Source organism: Mus pahari, chromosome 7 (assembly GCF_900095145.1).
Source record: "Mus pahari chromosome 7, PAHARI_EIJ_v1.1, whole genome shotgun sequence".
NCBI classification, from domain to species: Eukaryota; Metazoa; Chordata; class Mammalia; order Rodentia; family Muridae; genus Mus; species Mus pahari.
In genome coordinates, this window is record NC_034596.1 from 102148552 (window position 1) to 102175582 (window position 27031).

The window sequence follows — 27031 nt, forward strand, 5'->3', positions numbered from 1 at the left end:
AAAGACAAGGAACAAACAAAAACACCAGTCATGGTTTCTCTTTTAATAAGGGGTTTTACTCAAAAGGGTAGCTTTGAAAATCTCTAGCTTGTTGTGAACCAGAAAGCCAGGGAGCCGCCTTATCCTGACACCATGTGTGAGCCACGCTTTGGTGTCTGTGACGCTCCACTGCCACCACTGGAGTCAGTGCACCTCTGAAACAAAGCCAGCGTGAAAACCGAGGAGAACTCAAGTCCTACTTTGATTTAAGGAAAAGGACAAATTTTTAATACAGCAAAACAGAACACAAAAGGTAAACAAATCCTTAGAAATCACTAGATATATGTGTGTGTTTATACAATTAGAATCATCATCAACATTTTAAGCCATTAAAAAATCAGGTTGCCACCTTACCTTTTCTTTTGGTACTGGGGATATTCTTATTAAGAAACCCAGACTCTATTTGAACGGCCTCGCCCAGCTTTCTCTCCACTGTGCCTCATCTCCACCATCTACTCCACACCCAGAGTCCAACCTCAACTCTGCAGCCAGAGGCAGAGCCAGCACTCATTCTGGAGTGAGTACAGCAGGCCTTCGAGTGCAGCTGAGAACGGACCTCACCCTTCCCTGGAGGAGCAGCGAGTGCCCACAGCTGGTCTGCAGTCGTTCAAGGGTGCCTCCTTTCCTCTCCGCTGCTGTTCACTACTTTGTTCTGCCCAGAAGCAAGATGGCAATCTTAATCAAATAGGGAAGCTAGATCTTTAAAATAACTTAAAAATCACTTTTATATAAAGCAGCAAAAACATATTTTCCTCTCTGCGAAAAGAAAAATGTTAACAAGGAACATGGTGATGTGGTGGGCTGTCCGAAACTTCTGCTCAACTGGATCCCAAGAGCATCTCAGAGTCGCTCCTTCACCTTGCCCATGCTGCCTGAAGACGTTTCGGTGTCTCCAGTCACGTTTTCACTTTCTTCTGGGCTTAAACTTTCATTTTCAGACCTGGTCCCATTAGGGATCGAGTTTTCCCCATTGACAAGCCCGTTTTCAGCAGCCTTGACTTTGCCGACAGTCTCTGTGAGGCTCAGAGACTCCTGCACACCTGCTTCCTCCTCCAGCTTTCTCAGGACCAGAGGGAGCCTTGAGTCCCCCACACCACCCTCCAAGAGCCCCAGGTCACTCTCCTCGTATCTGGGCAGTGGTGCCCTCTCCTCCATGTGTTTACGGTAGTACTCCCGGTTCACAGCCGCACTCTTCACTGCTTTTTCCAGAATCTCCTTCTCACCCAAGCGCAATTTGATGGCCATTGTGGCCCGGACAGAGAGGTCAGGATTTTTCAAGACGATCTTATCTTCCTGGGGGGGAAGTGGGGATGGCAAGACACCAAATTAATGACTTAAAGCAGCAAAGCTGCATGGAGCAGCTATCAGCCTGAGGGAGAGGGTAAGGGTGCTAACAGCTTTTAAACTGAGGACTCACAGCGCCCATGACTCAACACACCCAACAAAACTACAGCCTGACTTAGGGCTCTTGTTATAGGAAGTTGGGACTCTCAAAACAAAGGTAAGGCCAGGTAAGTGGAGCCAAGACAGAATGGATGGCTTTACACAACGTTAACCACTGACTGCAGCTCCCATGTGTGTCCAGAGTGAAGAGAGAAACAGGTCTTCCAGTCAGGCCTGGTGAGCAGCCTGTAATCCCAGCTAGTCAGGAGGCTGAGTCAGGATGGTTCTAAGTTCAAGGCCTGGGGGAGCTTAATGACGCTGTCTTGAAAACACGTCGGGGGTTTGGCTGCACAGGCAAGCCTCTGGGCTTAACAATCTAATGTACTACATGCTGGTGCAAGGGAGGGAGGGGAGGAGGGGAGGGGAAGGGGAGGGGAGAGGGGATAGGAGAGGGAAAATCTTGTAAAATGCAAACTTATGTTTGTGGTATCATGAATTAAAGATATTTTTCAAAAGTACTAACTATAAAATTTATCAGATGCTATTAATATAAACATGATAAAACTGACAAACACTGATACCAAATAAGGAAATGTCAAACATACATTTTGCTAAGAATCAGAATGAATTGAGGACTAGAAACACAACAAAGCATGATCCTCATTCATCTAATTACCTCAATTGTTGTTTTATATGTTTTTAAAAGAAGTGAGGCTCTATCTTCCAGAAATGTCCAAAGTTTGACCTCATTGTCCCAGCTGACAGGAAACTCCGCATTTCCCAGAGTGAAGATCCTGTCAATGGCGCTGTCCCCTAGCAAATGCTCTTTCAGCTCCTCTACAAGAGACACACAGCAGCCGGTCGGTCAGGAGGACAGCACAGCTCTCACTCGGACAAGTCGTCCTCTGCGGCTCCCACAGTACTGTGGCTCCCACAGCACCGTCATCCTCCAGCCTCTCTAAGCAGAGGCAGAGCTAAGCTCCAGGCCAGGAGGCCTCCCTGACAGGCAGTGCTGGCTCAGCACTGAAAACAGCCCCACCTAGCACTCCTTCAGAGAGGGTACTGAAAGCCTGGAGACAGGTTCTGAAGACCTTCTACGGCCACATCTCATCCCTCACTGGGATAGAACTCGAGTAAAGATCTCAGTCTTGCCAACTGGGTCAAAGACACTGAGCCTGAGGGAACAGCCCCAGGTTAAGAGTACTGGGTACCCCCAGAGGTCCCAGCTTCAATTCCCAGCACCCACATAGCAACTTACAACCATCTCTAACTCCAGTGGCCACTGCACACCCAGTGTATGCAATCAAGACACACAGGCACATATACATAAATAAAATAAGATAAAAAGAAAATGTCTTAAAGATACTGAGGAGAGTCACTATCATCCTGGGACATAACACAGCCTCTCAATCACCTTCAAAACTATGTGTAAGAAGGAAGAACTCAGCAATGGCTCTGAGCAGTTCATCTCCTATGCATCCTGTTCAGTTTAACACACACACCCATGCTTCTTATGTAACTGTGAGACAAGTATCTTTTTCAGAGCTAGATGCCTTACAGCTGTCACTATTTACAATGCAAATCGAGGAGCTGTGCAGACAGCAAACCTAACTTTTATTAGTATTAGTTGGAGTAATTCAAAGACTACATCAATTGTCTCGACATGACAAACTGTCTTCTGATGACTGAGAAGAAACTAAAGGACAGCAATAAACATAAGATAATTTTTAAAAACTGCATGTTATCTGATGTTTAAAAAAAATGACTATCTAGGTCCAAGGTAAAAATTCAGGGTTTTAGATACTTGACTCTCTAGTTTATAACCCTTTTTAGAGATACAGATCTTTTTTTAAAAAAAAAGCTTCTTTAGAAACAGGAATTTCTTTGCAGAAATCTCCAGTGCTGAGTCACGGCTGTCACTCCTGGCCTCCCAGCTTTCCGCTCAGTGCAGAGGCAGAGGCGTGCTCTCCAGCAGATGTGCAGAAAAGCTGGACACAGCTCACATGGCTGCAGACAAGCCATACAAAGCAGCCACTGGCCTGACCAGCTAGACAACAAACCTTTTGTGTCCTGTTCATCCTTTTCCCAGAGGTTCCCTGTCCCAAGGTGGCCCGAGTCTGTCACACTGAGTGAGGACACTCATCTGCCTGTGAGCTTCTCCCTCTATAGAAAATATCTCATACTACTGTACCTTTCTCCCCTCCTTCACCACACTTGAATACACTGTCTTCAGGAAGAATTGCTCTGTGAATTCTATTATCTGAATATCAGCAGGAACATGGGGATGTCTGGGACATGGAAGTAATGCAGTTGGTTCTGAGTCAAGGTTATCCCATTACTAGCTGAGTGTGTGCCCCTTTCCTAACCTCTCATACTCTTTGAACTGGAATCTCTACATCAAGTGTGACAGGAAACACCTTACAAGGCAGAAGAGATAAAAATACAGGAAGCATCGCGTTAAGTACTGGGCACTGCACAAGCTACAGGGACTGCCATTACCAGCATGCCCCCCCCACTTGATTCCTCGCTCACTAAATATAAAATAAAATACCACAGATCACCCTAGCTTGTGCACAAAAAAGCCTCTGTGTAAATGGCGGTGGATCTCTGGAAGGTGTTTGCTCTTCAGGGACAGCTAGCTACCCTGTCTCTGGTTCCCAATAGTGTCTACACTGCCTACCTACATTCTAGGACTAAGCTCTTGTACATCCAGCTCCCTGTCAAGTCCTTACACACATGAGAAGGGGTAAGACAGTAGGGACAGCCACATCTCCATGGCTTTAGCCAGCTACACTCTCCCTAACGATCAGGAGGCTTTGTTCTAGAAAGTCAGTAAAGCATTCACTTATTCTCTGGCCCAGCCATTCTGAACAGGATTGAAAGTAGCATAAAACAACAGGCTCCACTACAAATGGGGTCCCAGCCCTGGGAGCAGTTCAGGGCGCACAACAAAAGCAGGGCCTCCCAGGCCACTCAGCTCAGCAGGTTCAGACGATTTGTTCTAAGCGAGTATAAAACGGGTGCTCAATGCATGGATGTTCCTTCCTGGGTCTGAAATCCAGAGCGGTGTGTGGCCAGGAACACTTTGTTTTACACAGGTGCAGTCTACAGATCACCCTCCCAGGATGTCTATGCTCTTCAAACGCAGTGGATAACAGATTAGTTCTTTCTCTAATTTTGCCATCTTTCTTCTACCATCTTAAGAATTTTATCTATAATTTAACGCCCCCCCCCGCTTTACGTTTTCATAATATAAGAAGAAAAAAATACTTTTTCATCTGAAATTATTTTTACCTTCAGTCATGCAGAATACTCGGAGAAAAGCTAGAAGCTGGGCAGAGATGGGTGGCTCAGTAAAATGCAATGCAAAAACACTGGATCTGAAAACAACAGAATCTGAGGTCAGACCCACAGTTCCTCCAGAGAAAGGTGCCTGGGCCCACACACCAGCAGTGGTCCTCAAGGAGCAGAGCTGAGCCTTACTCTATGATAGGCACCTTGGAAAGCAAGAGGCTGGTGGGTGGGGAGGTCCTGCAGGCACTAGCCACCTTTGCCAGATGCCTACTGCCTACCGACCTGACTCTGGGGTCACATGCTCATGGTGAGAGAATTAAACACACCCACAGTCCTTAAGGAGCACTAACAATAATTCATGTTGAGCTCACACTTTATCATTAACCAAATATTGACAAGTTCAATAAAAAAAAGTTCAGATAATCCATTTTCATTAAGAATGGTTCCTCTAGTCCCTGGAGAACTAATAAATCATAATTCTCATCTTCTTTACCACTTCACATCTCAAATGAAAGAAAATTTAAAGAAACTAACCAGAAATTCATGGAATCACTGAGGTCATGACTTCATTACAGAAACTAATAGTGGCAAAGAATTAAACAAAACAAATTGATCCATGTCATTAACCTTTTCAAGGTGAAAGACATTAATGATACCAGAGCACTTATTTAACTTAACAAGGACTGCAGGCCAGATCCCCTGGAACTAGCTGTGGGTGCTGCTAGCAACACACTTATATCTATCTGGAAGCACTGGTAAATCGCCACACATCGTCAAGGTCTGAATCTGCTGTGTAATAGGGATAAAGGGATTAAGACACACTACTGTGGAGGAGTTTTATTAACACACCAATTAAACACTACGTAATGGCAATACTACACGCACCAAAGGGAAGAGCCAAGCCACATTACTGTGTACGTACGTTGGGATGCCAGCCCGAGCCAGGACCTCAGCCTTCATGGCGTAGAGCCTGTCACTTTTACTCACACCCAGCTTAATTTTCACTCTGTCGTGGGAATTATTGTCAAAGAAAAAACCACTGTGGATCACAAACTCTGCATTTGACCGAGTGCCATAAAAAATGTAAATCTAAGATGCAGTAAAGAAGAAAATAGGACATTAAAACATACTTAGTATGCATTCTTAAAACAGAGCAGAGCAAGCAAAGGCTTAGTTCTCATATATCAGCACTACTTTTAAAGCAGTAGACAGACTTCTGAAGTAACCACACATCCACTTGGTTAAAGCCTGCTGCATGGAAGGTGAACGTGTGCAATCCTCCTAAGCTCCCAAACGCATAGCTAAGGAGAGGAAGCCCAATGCACATGGCTACTACGACTAGGCAGGGGAGACGGGCTTTAAAATGAAACCGTACTTTAAAATTTATCACGTCTTCCTTTCCTTCTAAAACAGGGGAATACTCCAGAATAGGCCTTTAACTTAACTCCTGTCAGAAACCTACTCCACAGATTGTGCACTTTCACACTAACAGGCTATGAACCTTTCTCAAGAGAAGACCAAGTGGAAGGTAGTGTTTGTCTCTATTAGGTTTTTACTATGTGCTGGGTTATAAAACTGATAAATACTGAGATTTATAGATGTGTATTTCAAATTGACTGGGAAACTTAACTGTGCCTCTACTCAAATTATTAGATATAAAAATATACATATTGGGGTGAAAGCCTAAGAGGGCAGGGATGATTGTTCTAACTCCCTTAGGATTTAGCTACCTAAGCCCCACCTCTTTTAAATACTACCTCTTTATAAAGAAATGCAGCTTATGAAACAAAACATTTATTTCAGTATTGTCTGACAAAATCTATTCTGGCTAACAACAGTATCACACATAGTGGGGTTCAGTTGTGCAAACAGCTACATTGTTTTCTTCCAGAATGCAAAGTACAATTCAAAGCATCTTTCTGAGCCAAGATTTGGTCAGTGTCCCAGCTCCTCCCTGTGCCCAATGCCTCCTAAGGATAAAAAGCCACTCCTCAGTGCCCATGGGTTGGCTCTCAGCTAGAATGTTGGAACCTACCTGATCTCCAGCCTGAAAGTCCTGCAGAGCCACACACTCACAGCGGTCGTCTTCCAAGTTATAGCCAGTTGTGATCTAGGAAGGAGAGAAAGAAGGGTGATGAGGCAGGCGCTGTTCCCTCAGGGCAAAGGTGACTAGAGGTGCTTACAGGGCAGCAAAGAGCTGGTAAGGATGCCAGTCATTTCCACGCACATCGAAGACTTTACAGGAAACTGCAAATCTGAAGTAAATCAATCTCTCTTGGGAAGACAGTGTGCATCATTTCTGGGTCTCCACCAAACACGCTATAAGAAAATTACTGCCTTTGAGCCCAGAGTAAGGTTTCCACAGATGACAAAAGGCCCACACCCACACTGGCCACCCTGCCCGTTCACGACTCATGGGGACCTTTGGGGTTTCTGTATTTACCTACAAGTGTTACTTTTATATAACTTTTGCCCAGGGAAAAAATCAATGTGAAGGAAGAATTTAGTTCAGTGATAGAGCATGGGTTTAATATGCTCAAGGCCCTGGACTCTTTTACCAGAAATACATAAAAAGTGGGTTTTTTCCTACTGTGTAAGAATCAAGAAGACAAGAAAAGAGCCACTTCTAAGTCACAGACACATTTTATTCTGTAATTACAGTCAACTATAACTTTCAGGTAAGCAAAGGCAAAGTAAATAGTTATTAGTCCCTTTCTTTTACTAAGAGTTTTTAAAAGCCCATATAGTACAGATGGTACAGAAAAGTCCTCTATCCTGACCCCAACCCATGGCACACCTGTCTTGGCAAGGTCTCTGCATGCAATACACAGATGTGACTGCTCTTAACTGCCCACAAACTCTTAAATACCTTTTGAATCTTCTTATCCAGTTTCCCTCCTCATGCCTAGTTCTTTCCCTTGCTTTATCAACATGTAATCTTCAAACCCCTTCTGAGTGGTCTAGGCTGCAGCACTGCACTTCTTTACACTGCTCATCACATAGTAATTCTGGACAGTGCCAAGTTCCCAGAAGGCCTCAGAGTCTGGTGTTCTCTGCCACATAGGTCATAGTCCTGTTCCCTCTCGTAGTAGGGAGTAGATAGTAGGAGTTTTCTTTAACTCCTACTCTTCTTTGAGACTCAGAAATCACTCTTCTTTTGGGGAACACCCCCCCCATTTCACTTCACCCCATCCTCTCTCTTCTCTAGCTGCCACCACCTACGCCTATATAACTGCCTCCCCCAGCCTCCATGAACCAGGAGTGTTTTTCAAATCAGAGTCTCCAGTGTTTGATGTACAGTCCCTAACACCTGACACTGCCTTTGAAAAGACTGCCTTGAGGCACAAACTCCCAGGGGAGGGAATTGAGACCCAATTCAGTAAACAGTCCATCTGGATGCCTCATCCCTCGGAGTCCTGCCAACCTCCTAGACTGTGTACACTCTGGCTCCTTTTGGTCACATTCATTCCATCCTGGAGAATCAAAGACTCATCTATTAAGCAGCACCACAGGAGAGAGAGTGTGACACATGACTCCCTCACACATACAGAGGACAGAACCATTTCCATCTTTGTCTCAATTTCCTCAGTGTACATCCATTATTTGCATCGTGTATGAAGGAATGACACAATGCATACGTGTTGATTCAACTTGAGACCCGAGTGTATATGCTTGTCACTTCACAGCAACAGATAATGGACTTCTCAAAGTAATGGGTGGAGGCCGGTGCAGTGAAGTAAGTACCACCTGTAACCCAGCACTCGGAGCTGAAGGAGTTCCAGCCATCTGTGACTACATAGCAAGTTCAAAACCAGTCCAGGCTACAAAAGATTATATTAAAAACAAACAAACAAACAAACAAACAGCAAACAAAAAAAAAACCCCAAAGGAACTCTAATGTATGGGCAATGTAGGAAGGTCACACAGGATAAGGAGGGGATTGTGTGACAGAATGCCCACGGTAGCTGGCCTAACCTGACAGTAACTCCAAGTGTCATGAGCATTGAGGGACAAGTGCTCTGAGCAGCAGCAAGCACAAAGCACTGAAGGGGGCTGTACTGGTATTAGGGACAGCAAGAAGTCAGAAGTAGGTGAGACTGTACATGTTTATGAAAACTGGAGTTCTGATCTGAGCTTAGAATCCAAGTATCTTGGGGCTTTTCACCAGTTAACCAGAGGGCCCTGAAAGCTTTCTAACACACTGACTGACAGTCATGTATGATACTGTCACCACAACACACACAACTGCCTATAGACCCCTTAGCAGAGACCTTCTCAGGTAAACTGACAGGAAAAATTCTGTCAACTCTGATAATTTTGGACAGATCCAGCAAGATTAAAGATACACATTTGCAAAATGAGGGAGATGGTGTGGTGGTAAAATGTTTGCTGTGCAGGCATAAGAATAAGAGTTTGATCTCTAGAATTTACATTAAATTAAATAAACAACCCAAGCACAGTGGTGTGCATCTTTAACATCCTCACAGAGGACCAAAGTCAGGGAAACCTCCTAGACCACCTAGTGAAAGCAGCAAGCTCCAGGGTTAGTGTGTGAGACCTGTCTCACAAATATGAGGGAGAGCTGGGTGGTGGTGGCACACACCTTTAGGGGGCAGAAGCAGGTGGATCTCTGAGTTCAAGGCTAGCCTGGTCTACAGATCAAGGTCCAGGACAGCCAGAGCTACACAGAGAAAAGCTGTCTCAAAAAACCAAAAACCAAACCAACAAACTATGAGGTGGAGAACACTAGAGAAACCATGCAGCCTTGACTTCTGGCCTCCATCCACACAATACTAACAATGTACACACACACATAATACTAACAATGTACACACACACACACACACACACACACACTACTAACAATGTACACACATACACACAATACTAACAATGTACACACACACACACACACAATACTAACAATGTACACACACACACACACCTGCACAAACCTGTGAACAGGTATACATGTAAGAGTACACACACACACACACACAAATACCAACAGTGTACACACACACACACACACACACCTGCACAAACCTGTGTTCAGGTATACATGTAAGAGTACAAACACACACACACACACAATACTAACAATGTACACACACACACCTGCACAAACCTGTGAACAGGTATCCATGTAAGAGTACACACACACACACACACACACACACACACCTGCACAAACCTGTGAACAGGTATCCATGTAAGAGTACACACAGAGATATATTTCCTATAGCTCAGGAATGGGCCTAAGAAAACCTTAAAACTTGCTTCTCCAGGGGGCAAAGGACTTCACTCCCATTCATCAGAATCCTAGGCAGCACTTCTGCCTTGCTGCCACCACAGAGTGTCCCTAGGGTCCAGACTACTGTTGAAAGCAGACAGCACTAGTGGGCCACACCTTTCTCCTGAGCTCCCCTGTAAGAGTCTAATGGTAAAAGGAGAGTCCACACAGACACCCAGAATAAAAGCCTTTCACTGAAAAGCCAAACCTTGAGTTCAAGTACCTCATTTTAAAAATAGGTTAACTGGTCATGAGTATGATATACAGCTTTACAGTTTGAAAACTGCATTCTTTAAATGCTGCCACACTCAATGCCCCATAAAACCTCATGGCAACAGACAAAAAAAAAAAATCAACAAAAGTATCCAGTTAGGTATATGGGACAAGGATGGCACACTGTCTTCTTGAACAACCTTTCTGAGGGTTAGCAGAGAACAATGGTAGATTATAGGACACACAAATTACATTAGAGAAAAAGATATACCAAGAGTTGTCTGCTATTCTTAATTTGAGATAAACTCCAGAGTGCACAGCTTTACCATACTGGCAGGGATGTAACACCAATGCCCAAATTCAGAATGCCTATAAATGTGTATGTAAGAGTCCACACACAGTCAAAGACAGAAGAGAGTGGGACAGTACCCTCAGCTTCAGCAGCCTTCCGTGCAGCTAGGAATCCAGAGGACATTAGGACTGTAGGTGACTAGAGTGGCTTATTTTATTTTACCAAAGACTTCTGTATTATTTAATTCTTTTTGATTATTTAATATTGGAAATGAAAATAAATTTTAAGATCAACTCGGTTTGGGAAAGAGTAATCTAGTTCCTATAGAGGGACAAGAAAACACAAGAGTCAGATATTTAAACTTCAAGCTTATCAGTTTAAAAATGTCTCTCTCTAAAGGAGAAAAAAGAACAAAGAATATAAAAATTATATTCATTAATGAAAATGTAAAACATGCTACTATTTCTTAGTCCTGCTAATTAAATTAAGCATATCTAAATTAAGACAAAGTGTAATTATAAAAGCATAATTCTTCCTTGCTACAGTTCAGCTATTGTGAAGATCTGAAAGACGACCAGAATTAGCAGGAGGACAGTTTGCCTTGAGTGTTTGCTGCACAGCGCATGTGCTCAGGCCTCTGTATAGATGGGAAGTAATCATTTTCAGCATTTCTTTAATCTATTTATAATATTGCTAATAATAACAAAGCAAGCTGGCACTGCAGAACAGGAATCAAACCCAACTCACCCTGCAGGCCAGCTATGCTGAGAACTTCAGAATGAGCTGGGTTTGTCACCCCCACCTGTATGAGTCCTCATCACAGAGAAAGCTTCAGCCCCATGTCATCTGGAACCCAAGAATGTGGAGGAACAGGACTTGCTCTCTTCCCTTACAGAATTGGCCACAGGAAGACGCTTCCTGTCTTCACTCAGCCAGTCACCAGGCAGCCCTGCACTTGTGCCCAGAGCCTAGCACACAAACCTCCCCATACACAGGTTCCAGAGCAAAGCAGGTAAATCATAGAGGCTGAGGAACAGAGCAGGGCAAGGGGTGAAAAGGAGTCAGCAGAGATCAGAAAGAAAGAGCCATGAGCCATAAAGAGAGAGAATAATGGAAGGTTTTCTTCAATAAATTCCTACTTGTAAGAGAATAAAAAGCAAAGTGGCCCGTTGAGTCTGTGGTCCAGTAAGACAAGAAAATGACTGTGAGAGCTGGGGCTGGGGCTTTGACTACACAAACGCAGTCGCAGCAGTCTCTCACAGTGCTCTAAGATTGGAGTTTTCAGTCTTCAGTATGAAGAGACACCCAGCTTCTATTAGAGGCAGGCAGTAGAGAGCAAGGGTTGCTTCTGCTTGTCCTGGGGACAGCTGGCAGGGGAAATAAGGAGCCAAGGAGAATATCCACTCAGAAGCTCAGCAGCCCCCAGCCTCAACCCCAGGAAGAGATCTTTACCAGGCCATTGGTATGATTGCACATGTCCCATAAAGGAATCAGAGCCAAGGTCACCCGGGAACCATCCTCTGTAGGAATTTGGTTTTGCCGTGTCATAACTGACGAGACGGCCCACCTGTTATAAAAAGAAAATAAACAAATTAAGAGTAAATTTGTGTAAAAGCCACCCCCACAAGAATGAACTCAATTAGGAAATTGAGGTTGTCAAGTGGCTCCCAGTTTTCAGGCTTTTTTGTACCATTTAGAACTAAAGGCAGAATTGAGAGAAAGAGGAGGGGGGCAGAATGGCAGGAAAGGAAGCCTGCACACAGCCCACCGAGTGGGCAAAGGAACCAGGAGAAGCAGGGGTCTCAACCTACGAGGTGATGAAACTGCTCTCTCCAAAGCCAGCTCCCTGTCACCCAGACGCTGACTTTCCTGGTAGGGCTTTGAGCCTCACTGACAAGTGGGTGCTGTTTCTCCTCTCCAATCAGACCCCCTCCAAGGTGTGTATGAGATGTGGAACACGGCACTTTTATTACATATAGTGCATTAACTTAATGTTCAAAAAGAATCCCTGATTCACACTAATATTAATCTACTTAAAAGAGAAAAAGTCCTTTAGCAATACTTAACACTAATGTTAAGCCCAAACGCCCCTTGGCTACCTCAGGCAAGCCACTGGCATTACAGGTTCACAGCAGTTTCTTGGCAGCTGTCAAAATGCCAATGCTTATCAAAGCTGCTCAGTGTGGCTTTTGAGACCGCCCTACTTCAACACTGTAAGTGGTCGCAGCAGGCCACTTGCTGACGAGCTTCCCTCACTTCCAGATCCTCAGAAACCACCCTCAACCCAGTGCCCCTCACAAACCTGTAGTCCTCGTAAGTGAAAGAATCCTTCAAGGGCAGTTTGTTGGCATGAGGATGGGTCTAGGAATGACGGTTTTAGGAAGCGCAGAGGTGGAGGGAAAAAGGGAGAAAACAGAAATCAGTCAACAGAATTTCATTATTTAGCTGCTAACAGATCCTAACAAGAGCCAAATGAAGCAGGAGGCGTCCAGCCGCGCAACTGAGGGATCAGTGTGCTATTGTGCCCTCATACATCACTGTCAACTTAATTTGTTGTGCCCAGCAGCCGCCATAAATCTGCTCCTTCACACTTCCATCCGGAACCCACAGACACCACACACAACAGTGTAAGGTGGACTGCTTCACAAAGGCAGGCACACCCTTTGCTACGAGTATGAGCTCTGAAAGGAACACGGAGCCTGCAAAGCCAATAGGGAGGGCTTGCCTCTCCTGGGGGTCTCATATGTTCTCCGGCTAGATTTTATTCTCTTTGTATGTCACAAGAAGCAATACTTACAAACCCTCTACTATGCTGGAAATACTCTCACATTCTCTAATAACACTTGATGACAATCGACTTAGGTGCAATTAATTATTTACACAGTAAATGTGGATCAAACACAGGAAATCAAGCAAAGTCTTGTGAGAGAATGAAGTAAATTTTACAAGTAAGATAAAGATAAAACAGACCAGCATTATTTTAAATTACTTTTTTCTCTAAACAAAAGAACATTTGATAAAATATCCAAAACTTTACACATGGAAGAAAATTTTACAGCTTCACATTCCCTTTTTATAATGCCCTACCCCTTAGACCTTTACACACTTAAAACTCTGTCTCAGTTAAGAAATTAAAGCTGTGACAGTGTGATTTTAACCTTAAGTTTCAGTTACAGTCTGAGACAGATTGCTGCTAAGTGATCAGACGAATGGTTGCTTCTGAGCTGAAGACGAGATCTGCTGAAGCTGATCATGTGCCTGCTAGTGTGGCTTCACACAGCACAGTTTTAACTCCAGGTACGGCACCACAAGTGCACTCCAATTCATCACTGCCCCCTGTTCTGTGTTGGCTGGCACTGTGTGCAGGGCAGTAGGGAATGAGGTAGAAGTGGCTCAAACCGTAAATCAATTGGAAAACAAAAGCTTGTCCTTGGTGCATAATCTTAGACAAATGATATATTACAAAAGGGGATAACTGGGTGTTAGCTCCCAGGTGCCTGCTTCTCCTTTCTTTATAGCCTATTTTAAGCCTTTGAAAGAAAAGTCAAAATGTAAAACTGTATTTACATAATCTTTAAGGTGCATGTTGGGCCAGGTGTATCTGTACATACCTGTAAACACCAGCACTTGAAAGGCGAAGATGGGAGGATCAAAAGTTTGAGGCCTGCCTGTGCTACATAGCTAGTACCCAACTCAACATAAATAAAACACGATGAGATAAAATGAGTATTATACTAACAATGTGAAATTAAATAAGAGACTTTAAGGGAATGTACAGAACATGACAGGGCATTTCCAGTCTGTTTCAGGAAGTGGTATACTAGGGGAGGTCAGTCACGCCCCACCTGCCTGCCCCTGGAGTCGGGAGCCTGTGCTCTGAGGATCTGAGGTATGCCTTCCTCTTATTTATCACATATAGCCAAGTCAGACTCCAGATTTTCCTTTAAACATATAAATCACAGTAAGGCCCTTTTCTCTTCTCAAAACTAACCTGGTAAGAAGAGACAAACTGCAAAATAGTAAGGAAAACGGATTCTATTGATCAATCTTCCTTTGATTTGTAATAAAGTGAAATCTCATTTTATCTTATTATCGAGAACTTTGCACACCCAAATTCTCTTTCCAAAGTCTAAAAGACGCAAAAATTTTACTTTTTAAAAATGTTTTAATTCTCTTAAACTATGGAATTTACTATGGCCTTTTGAAAGTTGGTAAATTCCTATGTGAAATCTCAGAAATAGTAAAATTTTAACACCCTCCCGCCAAAAGGCTGATATTAAATAGGGAAAAAAATTGACAGTTTTCAGTTTTGAAAAGCACTTAAGCATTCTTCCAACAGTTGAGTTTCTTTATCTTGGATTCCTCAAGAACATGTATGGCCACTCCAGGACCAAGAAGGCTAAACCAATGTGCGCCTTCTAATAGTTTGCATATATCCTGCATGACTTAACAGTTCTGATAAAATCATTAAAAGTAAAAACCTCAGTAAAAAAAAAAAAGATGTGTAAGTATATTTTCTGTGTGGTTATATAACATTTTCAGAAACCATTAGAAATAGCTGTTCTCAAAAAACAGGGTGTACCTAGTACACATGATTCTGGTATAAAAGCCAGTCTGCACTGATCCATGAACCTAACAGTCTGAAGCAAAATGTGGCACTGAGGCAGCCAGTGGCTTCCTCCTCAGCAGGCCTCTCTACTGTGACGCCAGCACCACCTACTGGCAGCATGAAAGAGTGCATGCAACATTCAGCTTCATTTGAATAAAATCAGGTTTCTAAAAAAACCAAACCAAACCAAACCAAAGCCAGTACCTTTCATCTGAATATAGTATTCTTAAAGGATTTAGAGGTATCTGAATATCAAAAATAATTCATCTATAATTTTTCTTTAATGTTTAATACTTAATGTTGGAAATAAATGGCTTCCCTTATTTAAAAAAAAAAAAAAAAAGAACAAAAACTAAGACAAATGTTGATTGCAAACAATTTTCACTTAATACCTGAACAGAAATTAAAAAAAAAAAAAACTTTCACTGTTGACTAAAATTAATTTGAAGTGAGCTGAAAGCTTATAAAATATCTTCATATGAAAATATTTCACTCCTGACACAGGCAAAGACACTCTGCTCCCTTCTGGACGTAAACCACCACAAGTCTGACCTGCCTCCTGACGGCTTTCCCTCCCTGGATGTTAAGGATTTCTGCAGATGAACCATGAACCTCATTCTTGGTGGCCAATTGATTTTAGTGTCATAGTTTCCCAGACAAAGGTTTACACGTGGGACCAGTGCAGAGAATCCTCACATAGACCCAAGAAACAGGCCTCTGGCAGGAGCCAGCAGGAGTCCTGATTCTATCTGCTCTACCCTAAATCCTAATAAACAGCTTCTGAATCCAGACACAGGTTTCCTTCCGAATCATAAACAACACATGATTATTTCTAGAGCATAATACATAGTTGATGTGGAAATAAACAACAGCACAGCTTTTGTCTGACGGGGAGCATGCAAGGCTGAGTTTCTAAAGCCAGGGCTGGTGACGCACACCTGTAATCCTAGTTACTCAGAAGCAATGGCCAAACTGGGCTATATAAAACTCTACCTCAAAAATAAGTGAAAATTAAAATAATTCTAGAATCTCTATGCAAAGCCAGGTGACCCTCTAAAAGCTCTTCTTTTTCCATCCAAAGGAGGAATCCTCCTTAAGAAACAGCAATATTGTACCTAGTACAAAATAATCACTATGTTTGGGAAAGATTAATATCTAAAATTGTTTGTTTGGCTTCAATAAAAAGAAGCAATATTGCTAAATATGTAAGTATGACATTTTGAAGAATTTACCATATTGCATGGGTCTGGTAGTGATGCTTAAGGAAATTAAAAACCACTACAGTCAGCATAGTTGATCCTTATTAAAGTGCTGTCACGAACTACCACTCACATAAAACAAAAATAAACCAAGAAGAAATTTAAATAAAATCTATGGATTATAAGTGTTTGAAGATGGAAAAATGAATGATATTCTGGCTTTTAAAATTGATTTAGCATGCAGCTTCTCTTTATAGTCCCTTGATAAAAATGAAATCTCCCTAACAAACACTTAATAAAAGCTGTCAATATCTCTGAGAAGAAAAATGACACAAATGCATTAAGTATTAAATACCCTTGGAAAAAGTCACATATTCCATGAATTTTTGATGTACTATCTTGACATTAATGTAAAACCTTGATATTTATAATTGACAGATATTTAATAAAGTATAAAAGAAGATGGCTGCTATGCAGCATGCAAATTCCTCAGGCTGAGAGAGGAGCGATCCAGGGTGAACTTACATTAAATAAACAGTTACTGTGTATCACACAAGTCAGCAGCAGTCTTATTTTAAGCTCTTACAACAAACCTCTGAGAAGAACTAAACAAGCACACTCCATTATTATGTGGATCTCTAACCCAGAAACGTTTAGTGTGCAAAGCAGCTTCAAAACGTTAATAGTTGTGCACAGGAACAAAATGTGTTTGAATCAAGGGTGGTTTTGCATTTAGCACCAGGAAATAAGCAGTTGTAAACATTTTAAAATGCTATTTGCATGAATATGCTTAGGTATTTCCTAAAACAATTCTCAAATGAAACAAATTTAACCTAAATAAAGGCTGAAGAACACTGATATTCTATCTTCTGATAGAACATCATTTGATATAAAAAAGAAAAAAGAAGATCCCAACACATAAAGAGCCCAGAGCATGAATCTTCCCGAAACCCATCATCCCTTTGTGCTGGGATCTCTTGTGCCTGAACTGCATTGCTTCAGGAGGCCAACCTGAATACGTCAGTCACTCCACAGAGCCAGCTATTCAATATGCTAAAAGGGAAGTTGATCAGTCCATAAAAATGACTCCTAAATATTCTATGTTAAAGAATTTACAACGGTTGTAATGCATAATCAATTCTCAAAACACAAATGCAGTCCAGCACTGCTCTTTTCAACAGTTACAGAATTGCATTTCATAAGTTGTACCTAAGTTTGTTCTGATAAAAAGCCATGATACTGTGTAATTAAACTGACGATTAAAATACATTTATTTTACATGACTTAAACATAAATTAAAAGGAACATGGGTTCATCTGCCAAGATAGATACACCTAAGTCCAAAGATGACCCCATTTCTCTTACTGCTACCAGGATGAAAGCAGACGCAGACCTTCATATCTGATCTTGGACACAGTCACATATGTTTCATAAGTGGGATGCTCTGCAGGGCTTCTGATAGAACATCATTTGATGGAACATTGATAAGTACTTCAGCAAATCAAACAAGAGAAAAGAGACGCAGCACACAGCTCCATCAGCTGGTCCTTCAGGTCTGGATGGAGCCCTTTTCCCTTTAAGACAATACCAGAGAATGAAAGGAGATTTCCCTAGAAGGAGGCAGAATGAAGGAGAGATGCAAGATGGGAACAAAGAGGACACCAGACACTGGACAGTGACGCTCCATGACCAAGGCAAGCCAGAAACAGCACACATCACAGCACGAATCTAGGAGTCAGTGAACCCTCTTCTTGTATTCTATTTTCCAAGTGGATACAGAACAGTTTAACAGAAGGACAAACCATAAAGTATCTGTTGAATCTACAACTTAGTTTTGATGTCCATAAATCAGAATCAAAGCATGGTTCATATATTCAGCTCTTGAAAGAAAAATCAATTTTTAAGACTTTTATTCTTAAACACAGATTACATTCAATTCTTTGGGGAATTTTTTCATCATAAAGTTCTTCAAACTCACTCAATATGATCAAATAAAAATTTAACTACATCAATACACATCTAATCAAGAGTTTCTTTTCTGCTTTGTGCTCACACACACACACACACACACACACACAAATGTGTGCGTATGTAGGAGAGTAGGTTTTTTTCCTAGCAAATATATATTACCTTAAAACTAAATAAAATATGAAATTAGAATAACATTATTGTTCATTACATTTAAAAATACCTTTTAGATGACTGAATCTATAGTCTACCTGCAATTTAAATTTAACTGCAGTTTGCTAAAATATTACCAAAAAACCATCTCCACAGTGTACTTATTAGTTATCATGTCTACACACTGAAGGAAAATCAACCATACATCAAACTGTGCCTAAGCCAACCACATATGAGCTGTCAATCACTTATTTACTCACTCAAATATTTACTGATTTAGAAAGAAAAAAAACTAAAAACAAGTTAACAGTAGACAATTATAAATTATAATCAGGGTGAAAATTTAAAAAAACAAGTGACCCATCAACAAATCCTGTGCACCTGTGAAAGTAAGTGAAGAATTAACATCCAGCAAACCCAGAGAAAAGACAAACAGGAAAAGAAGCTGGCACGGCTTTCGAGAGGCCACAGCTCCAGCTCCCTCTAGGTCGCCCGTCCTCTGCAACCTCCCAAGTTCCTGGAGCTGCCAGTCTAAGGCATTTCCTTTCCCTGCTAGTAGCTACTGAGGCAGATATATGGTTTTAGCCACCAGCAGTGAGTGTTTCCATTCCCTTCAGAGCCTCAAAGACATCTTTCCCTCCTAGACAGAGGAAAGCCTTCATCCCAAGTGAGGAAAGCTGTGACAAGGGCAGCTGAGAAACACCTTACTTGCACAGGCCTGCACAACAGGTAAGATCATGGGAAGCAAAGCCTTTACAAAGACCTCCTCAAGATGCACTTCCAGGGAACACAGACAGATACACAGAGAAACACACAGAATTGTTTCTGCCATCTAGGTGGCAAAGAACCATGCCAACCTTTTTTTATACTGTCTCTGAACATCTCTCTATCTTAAGAATCCAGCAAGCGACAAGACAAGCTCTCACGCCGCCCTGCATATACATACAGCTGCTCACTCCAGGAATATAGTGTTCACCCTGGGGAAGTCAGCCGAGGAAACTGCTGGGCCATTTCAGTGCCTCCACTCAACCATCTGATCTCTCTCTCTCTCTCTCTCTCTCTCTCTCTCTCTCTCTCTCTCTCCCTCCCTCCCTCCCTCCCTCCCTCCCTCCCTTACTTTTACACTCCCTAACCTCAGCCATCTCTGCTGTTTGACAAGAGGATTCAGCCATAATAAAGCCACATTTCCTGGTCTCCATTAAGGGGTCAATGTTTATTCAGAAGCAAAATTCCAAATCCTCACTCTCCATGTTAAAAACAAACATCACAAATGGAGAAATCAACACAATAGCAATGCAGTTATTTTATAGGAACATATTTTCACCAAAAAGCAAGCTAGCAGCATGTGGTGGCACACGTCTTTAATTCTCATGAGGTAAAGGCAGGCAGATCTATGCAAGTTCAATGACAACCTGATTTATATGGTAAGACCTTGTCTCAAACAATACCTCCAAACAAAAGCAGACAATGATTTCAGCTGCACAATACAGTTTACTTTTTCATTGTCTAAGCTAGGGTGACCAGGATCAGGAGTGTGCACTTCAAGCCACTTCCTTTACAGAGTGTTGACATCTAGAGTGCACCTATAAATCTTGCCCTAGGAAAAGAATGGCCTAACTAGACCCAAGGAAGTGTTCTATCTTCAAAACAGCAGGAATACAAACAATGACTGCCAGCTCTGTATTTTGTGGAGGTTATTAGCAAGAACCTTACTGGTGTATACTTAATTACCAAATTCTTTCAAAATAGGCACCATTGTTATGATGGTTTGCATATGCTCAGTCCAGGGAGTGGCACTATTAGAAGGGTTGGCCCTGCTGGAGTAGGTGCGGCCTTGTTGGAATAGGTGTGTGGGTTTTAAGACCCTTATCCTAGCTGCCTTGAAACCAGTTTTCTGCTAGCAGCCTTCAGATGAAGATGTAGAACTCTCAGCTCTGCTGCACCATGCCTGCCTGGATGCTGTCATGTTCTTGCCTTGATGATACTGGACTGAACCTCTAAACCTATAAGCTAGCCCCAATTAAGTGTTGTCACTGTAAGACTTGCCTTGGTCATAGTGTCTGTTCACAGCAGTAAAACCCTAACTAAGACAGAAGTTGGTGCTGGAACTGGGGTATTGCTGTGATAGACCTGACCATGTTTTTGTTTGGAAGAATGTGGATTTGGGAACTCTGAATTTGGAAAGCCATGGAATATTTTAAGCGGGGCTTAATGAGCCATCTTAGTAGGAATGTGGAAGGCTTTGTTTCTGTGAGTGATTTGAATTGTGTAGACCAGGCCCAAAAGAGAAGAATTTCAATATGTGGCCTAGAGATGGTTTTGTGGTATTTTGTTGAAGAACATGGCTACCTTTTGCCCTTGTCTAAAGAGTCTGCCTAAGGCTAAGGTGAAGAGGCTCAGATTAATTGCACTGATAAAAGGGAAGTCTCAAAAAAGCCCAATAGAGACTTTGTTCTCTAGTTAAGTCTCATGAAGAGCATTTTGAATAAGCGTAGCAAGCTTAGAAAGGAAAATATAAAATATATGGTTCGCGTATTGAAGGTGTATCAGGAAGTGAAATGAAGCCAAATCCTGTGTTCTAGGAGAGTACAGATTAAGGAAATGGGACTTTGGGGGAAGATCCTGCTCAGCTAAATTTTGATCTAGGAATGGTGGTACACACCTTTAATCCCAGCAGATAAAGTCAAGCAGATATTTGAGTTCAAGCCCAATCTGGGACAGAGCAAGTTCTAGTTGAAGAAAAGCGTAAATCTAGGCATGGTGGTACACACCTTTAATCCCAGGAGACAGGTATGGAGATCTCTGAGTTCAAGGTCAATCTACAGAGCAAGATCCACGCCAGCCAAGCTTAGTCAGTGAAGGAGTTGGAAAACAGAAAACTGGTGATAACGTAATAGAACATGGGGCCCAGCCATGTTCCAGTTCCTGCAAGCAGCAGAACTTGGCAGCTTCAGCTATGTGGCTCTTGCTTTAGAGTCCTGAATAGAAGAAACTACTGGGACAATTGATGCTGGTTAGCTGGAGCTAAGAAATTAGCAGTGATTAAAAAGAGACCAGCATCACTGAGGTGAAATCTTTTGAGAAGTGTCTTCTGAGAGCACAAAGAGGCTGTGTTCCAGAGATAGCCAAGGCTGTACCTTGTGTTGCAGCTGGACTTGGTAATGTGTAAGAGTCACCCAGGTGGTGGTACTGATTTTGAAGGCATGATGGGGTCATGAAGAGCAGCTGAGGCTTGGCTCTGTGAGAGGCCACGGAAGGCCATTGGTGAAAGTGCAGCCTCAGCTACAGTTGGTGGTTCAGGACTGAAGGGGTCATGGAAAGGAGTTGAGGTTTGGCATGATGAAGAGAGCCTATGAGAGACTATTGGTGGAGCCTAGCTGCAGTGGATGCCCACCAAGAACAGCAGTGACAGTGGAGTCTGTCAACTAGAGCCTGGAGTGCTACAAAGGGCAGAGATGGAGATGTGACCCAAGCCATTTGGAAGAGCCCAGAAGATCATGTGTGGATCCCAGACACCAGAACAGGTAACTGTGAAGTTAAAGTTGTCTTGGAGACCCCAAAATATCTCCAGAGCTGCAGGATATCTGCTAAGGAAATTACTAACAGGGAGTGGAACCAGCCCAGGAGAAAGCAGTTTGTTGCAGTCAACAAAGATGAAAAAGGAGTAGAGACCTGAAGACTGCTTTGACATCAGCCATAGAGATGTAAAGTTTGGAGTTTGCACAGCTGGTTTCCTGTCTTGCTTTGGGGATTACAGTTGAGTGATTGGATGAATCTCAGAAGAGACCTTGAACTTTGGAATTTTTTTTTTAAAGGGCTAGCCGCCGCTGCTGCTCTTCTTTTTAAAAAAGATTTATTTATTTCATGTATGTGGGTATACTTTCAATGTCTTCAGACACACCAGAAGGTCCTGGCGACTGAACTCAGGACCTCTGGAAGAGCAGTCAGTGCTCTTAACCACTGAGCCTTCTCTCCAGCCCCAACTTTCGACTTTTAACACTACTGAGACTGCTATAGACTACAGGAAAATTTGAAGTTGGACTAAATGTATTTTGCATTATGCTATGTTTAGGTATGGCTCTCATATTCATGTTTGAATAAGCCTGTGGGAGCCAAGGAGTGGAATGTGATGGTTTGCATATGCTTGGCCCAGGGAGTGGCACTATTAGAAGGAATGGTCTTATGGGAGTAGGTGTGTCACTGTGGCTTTAAGACCCTCATTCTAGCTGCCTGGAAGCCAGTATTCTGCTAGCAGCCTTCAGATGAAGATGTGGACCTCTCAGCTCCTCCTGCACCGTGCCCGCCTGAATGTTGCCATGTTTCCACCTTGATGATACTGGACTAAACCTCTGAACTTGTAAGCCAGCTCCAATTAAATGTTGTCCTTATAAGAGTTGCCTTGGTCGTGGTGTCTGTTCACAGCAGTAAAAAAACTAAAGTAAAATTAACTAAGACAATCGTCATCAGCCTCATTCTACTGTCAAGGAAACCAAGGAACAGGGAAGTTAATAGGATGGGCAGGCTATTAATAACCAGTGAAGCTGGAATAGCAGCCAAGATGCCAGTATACAGGAGTTTGAGGAAAAGCTTAGCTGCTCCCTTGTGAGTGAAGTGCTGGAGTTCTCACATGGTAAATGCATGCTTCCTTCATCTCAGTAAACTACAAAATGACCTGCATGGCTAAATGTCCAGCAATAATGACAAGACTAATACCAAACTGGTAGGAAAGGCACACATGGAGTTGTAATCTTTCATAATCTCAAATCTGGATGGTCCATAGCTATCATGGGGCCTAGTTCTCACACTGCACAAGGGGGAAAACAAAAACAAAAACAAAAAACCACTGATTCTAGAAACAGCTCAGAAGCATGAGAGAGGCCATGGCTTTGATTCTTTGTCAACACATACACATCTCCTTTTTTATACTTTAAAACATAGAGGCCACATACACAATTTATGTTCTGGTACTTTCTTCACAGAATTATGCCATACTGGCATTCTAATATTCCATTATCTGAAATTCCTATCATTTCATGATAATTTCAACAGCCCCATAGACACGCCATCATTTTATTAATCATTGAACCTGTCTACTTCCACACTATAGGGATGACATCTTTTGGCTACTCTCAATTCTCCTAGTTGTCATACGGATACAAAATAAGCGTTGGACCCTTAAGTACACATTCAGCCTCTAGTGGTTTGAATTTCTATTGCCATGATATGCTCACAGATTTGAATACTTGATTTCCAGCTGGTGGAACTGTTTGGGAAGAATTAGAAGGTGTGGTCTTGGAGGAGATGTGTCACTAGGGGCAGACTTTGAAGTTTCAAAAAGCACAAGTCATTCCCAACTAGCTTTTTCTGCCTCTTACTTGCAGATAAAGATATAACTCTCCACTCCAACTCCTGTACTACGCCTGCCTGCCTGACCCCATGCTTCCTGTCATGATGGTAATGGATTCTAACCTCTGAAGCTGTAAGCCCCAAATAAACTCTTTCTTCCTATACGCTGCCTTGATTGCTGTGTCTTTGCAGCAATAGAAAAATAACTAAGACATAGCCTTTAAGCCTAAAGGGAGTTAAGAAGCTGGGCATGACAGCTGAAGCTTATAAACTTGGTTAAGTGGTGGGAAGAGGATCAGGAGTTCAAGGCCAATCTGGGCTACAGTGAGACAAAAATCAAAAAAAAATCAAATAGACTGAATAGTTAATAAGAAAAAAAAAAAAAACCTCTAGGGATGTACTGCAAAATCCAAGAACTCACAGATATCAGCTCATCAGGACTCTAAAGAATATAAGGCATACTTTGAGCCCTTATAGTAGCTCAGGAGGACTGCCACACTGAGGTCTTCAGGACATCCTCCATCCTGTGTGAAGCTATACATCATGTACATTATCACCAGCTGGTGGAAATGTCCAGGGATAGCAAGGTCTGCGAAGATACCTATCTCAAAAAACAAGGTGAGCAGCTTCTAAGGAACAACATCCGAGGTTGTCTGCCATTGTACACAACACACATACACATTTAAAAGAAGAAGAAAGCTGCCTTGAGACACCCTGGGCTAGGGCTATACTTGCCTCTGATGTTAATGCCAGAACTGGAAGGAAAAAACAATCGCTCCTTTCAGTATGAATACAAAATAGAGAACAACCTGTGTGAACCACTGCTCTAAGGAGGGCAGAGTTGAGGCACTAGGATGTCACTGCTATTGCCCTCTCAGCATTCAAATTTCTTGGGGGAAAAAGTCTTAAAAAAAAAAATTCTTCTGAAATACAAAACTCCACCTTTTAACTGAGCAGGACACAAGATTTAAAAAGAGCAGAGGGCCAAACTGTAGAGGGCATGCCACACTGGGTATCAATATGCAAAGCTGACTACTTATCTTCTCCACAAAGTGCACTTTACCTTATATTTTCTTAATTAAATGCTTCATTGGTTAACAGCTCTGGAATGGGTTTTACTCTTGTGTTTCCCCACCCCCAGAGGAAATACTATCTCACATTCTAAGAGTAATACCATTTTGTTAAAAAAGCCAATTTCTAGAAACAAATTTTCCATGAAAGAATAGTTTAATCCGTGACTATCTTTTAAGTGTGATGTAGAAAATGGATAATTGTTAATTGTTCACTTGGAACAGAATGCTGGGAAGCCAATATATTGATTTGAGCCATCTTTCAAACGAACATGATGTTTGACCATAGTCACAGATAAGAAAAGATTTCATAACTGGGTTTTGAAAGACAGGCCAGCTGGCTCCTAACACAGAGTCCAGGAACTCTGGAAACACTTGTACTACAATACAGCAATGATAGCACCAGAGACACCTTGGGAAGAAAAAGCATGTAAGAAAAGCAACATGTTTGGCAGAGTAAAGATACTACACAGTGAACAAGTGCTTCCTTCTTAGAGACCTCCTGGGGCATTTCCCTGGCTTTGACTAGGAACAACCCAGGGTGCAGGAGCCAAATGTTACAAAAAAAAAAAAAAAAAAAATCAACAGATCATTATTTCAAAGGCACCAGGGACAGCCTGTAATATTAAGGGACAAGAATAAAAAGACACTTGAGAGGAGACAGGACTTCTTGTCACATGGCCTTAGTCTACTCCATAGAAAAAGAATGAAAGAAGCCAAAGATGGGGGGGACATGGCTAGGCCAATTTAAGGTAGCGGTAGATTCCCACAACTTGGGAACCAAGAATGGGAGAAGGGGAAGGAATATATGGGGCTGTCAATGGTTACATAGGCACCAAAGTCAAATGTGAGAGGTTCTTGGGACTGCCTGTGGTATTTATTCCCAGGAACACAGAAGGGACACACCACCTAGGGACCCACCACAGTAAGCATGGCCTTACTTTAAAACCCCCTGTTTCTTTTCAGTTATATAGCTCCAACAAAGAGACACAAGGCTGCAAACAATTTCCATGTAAGTGATTTCTGCAATACCACATGCAACAAGACCACACCAGGTTTGTGGAGCTAACAGATCTGCTACAAAATGAAAGACCAGCAGACTGCCTTTCTAGGATCACCAGCAGCAACTGGTATGAACACCTTGGTGGTTTTTAGCTCTGCTGGGGCAGGAGCCATGGGAATTGACTGGTGCAGTTAAGGATAAAAAGAATGTGCATAGAGCAAAGAGCTCCAGTTCTACCCAGCAGAGCCGAGTGACTGACCACCTCACACCCACTCCAATCCTCTTCAGTGAAAGAGGGCACCTGCTCCACAAAGGAGTGACCTGGACAAAGTGGCTAAGACTGTTGCACTTGGAGGAAGATTCACAGCCAAGAGTGAGAGCTCAGTAAGTGTGAGCAGTTCCCACTCTTCACTTTCTGCCACAAGTGTTCTGTGTGTGTCAGTGCACCATCACCCAACCCAAAACAGGCTGTGGGGCAGGTGCTACATCCTGCATCTGCTACCTGCTGATGGACCTCAGTCTCACAGTGGCACATAGCAATCCTACACAATTGAGTTTAGTGTCAGCTTCAAACTACTCTGTTGGAGATGGTGCAAAAGACAATCTTCCTAAACACTTAATGAATCTACTGCAAAAAGAAAAAAATCTGTTTCCCCATCTGCACTTCCAGACACATATAATGAAGTGACATTTTCCAACATAGGATTTTAGATCATTGGCTGTGTCAATTAAACTCTGCTCAGCAGAATGACCGTTATTCTTTCTATTCACCTTTTAGCCCCTAAACAAGTTGCAGAATCTGGAAGTCATCTCAAGCCATTTATCATTTATCCCTCAGAAAACCTGATGTGGGAAACAGCCTTCCTGCCCATTTTCACACTTTCCAGATTGGAATAATTTTCCCCTCCCACTGATTCATTTAGCCAAGTCCTTCAACAAAGTTTAAGATGAATCTTCTTTAAACTTTCATGTGACCTCTCATGACCTCTGAATTCTTAGCACACGCAGCCTGCAAAACAGCTCTAGCCTCTGACCTCACACCACAGTGAACTGCTACTCAGCTGTGCGACACCCATTCAATCATTCCTTCATCTGGGAAATATTCACGGAGTCTATTCAGAATAAAAGAGAGAATAAGGGCACAAGATAGATTGGGTCTCCTAGTGTCA

The 27031-nt window shown here is 42.4% G+C and overlaps 1 protein-coding gene across 2 annotated transcripts in view; it reads right to left on the minus strand.

Annotated features, from left to right (window-relative positions):
• Window positions 1–239: 239 nt before the first annotated feature.
• The window catches only part of Setd3 (SET domain containing 3, actin histidine methyltransferase), a 68494-nt gene continuing 41702 nt past the window's right edge, over window positions 240–27031 (minus strand). For both annotated transcript variants that reach the window (XM_021201502.1, XM_029541167.1), the window contains 7 exons: window positions 12817–12875; window positions 11967–12081; window positions 6752–6826; window positions 5639–5805; window positions 4717–4802; window positions 2099–2259; window positions 240–1332 (listed from right to left, as the gene is read on the minus strand). In XM_021201502.1, the coding sequence (XP_021057161.1) occupies window positions 880–1332; window positions 2099–2259; window positions 4717–4802; window positions 5639–5805; window positions 6752–6826; window positions 11967–12081; window positions 12817–12875 (1116 nt within the window). In that variant the 3' untranslated portion in view covers window positions 240–879. The remainder of the gene's footprint in view (window positions 1333–2098; window positions 2260–4716; window positions 4803–5638; window positions 5806–6751; window positions 6827–11966; window positions 12082–12816; window positions 12876–27031) is intronic.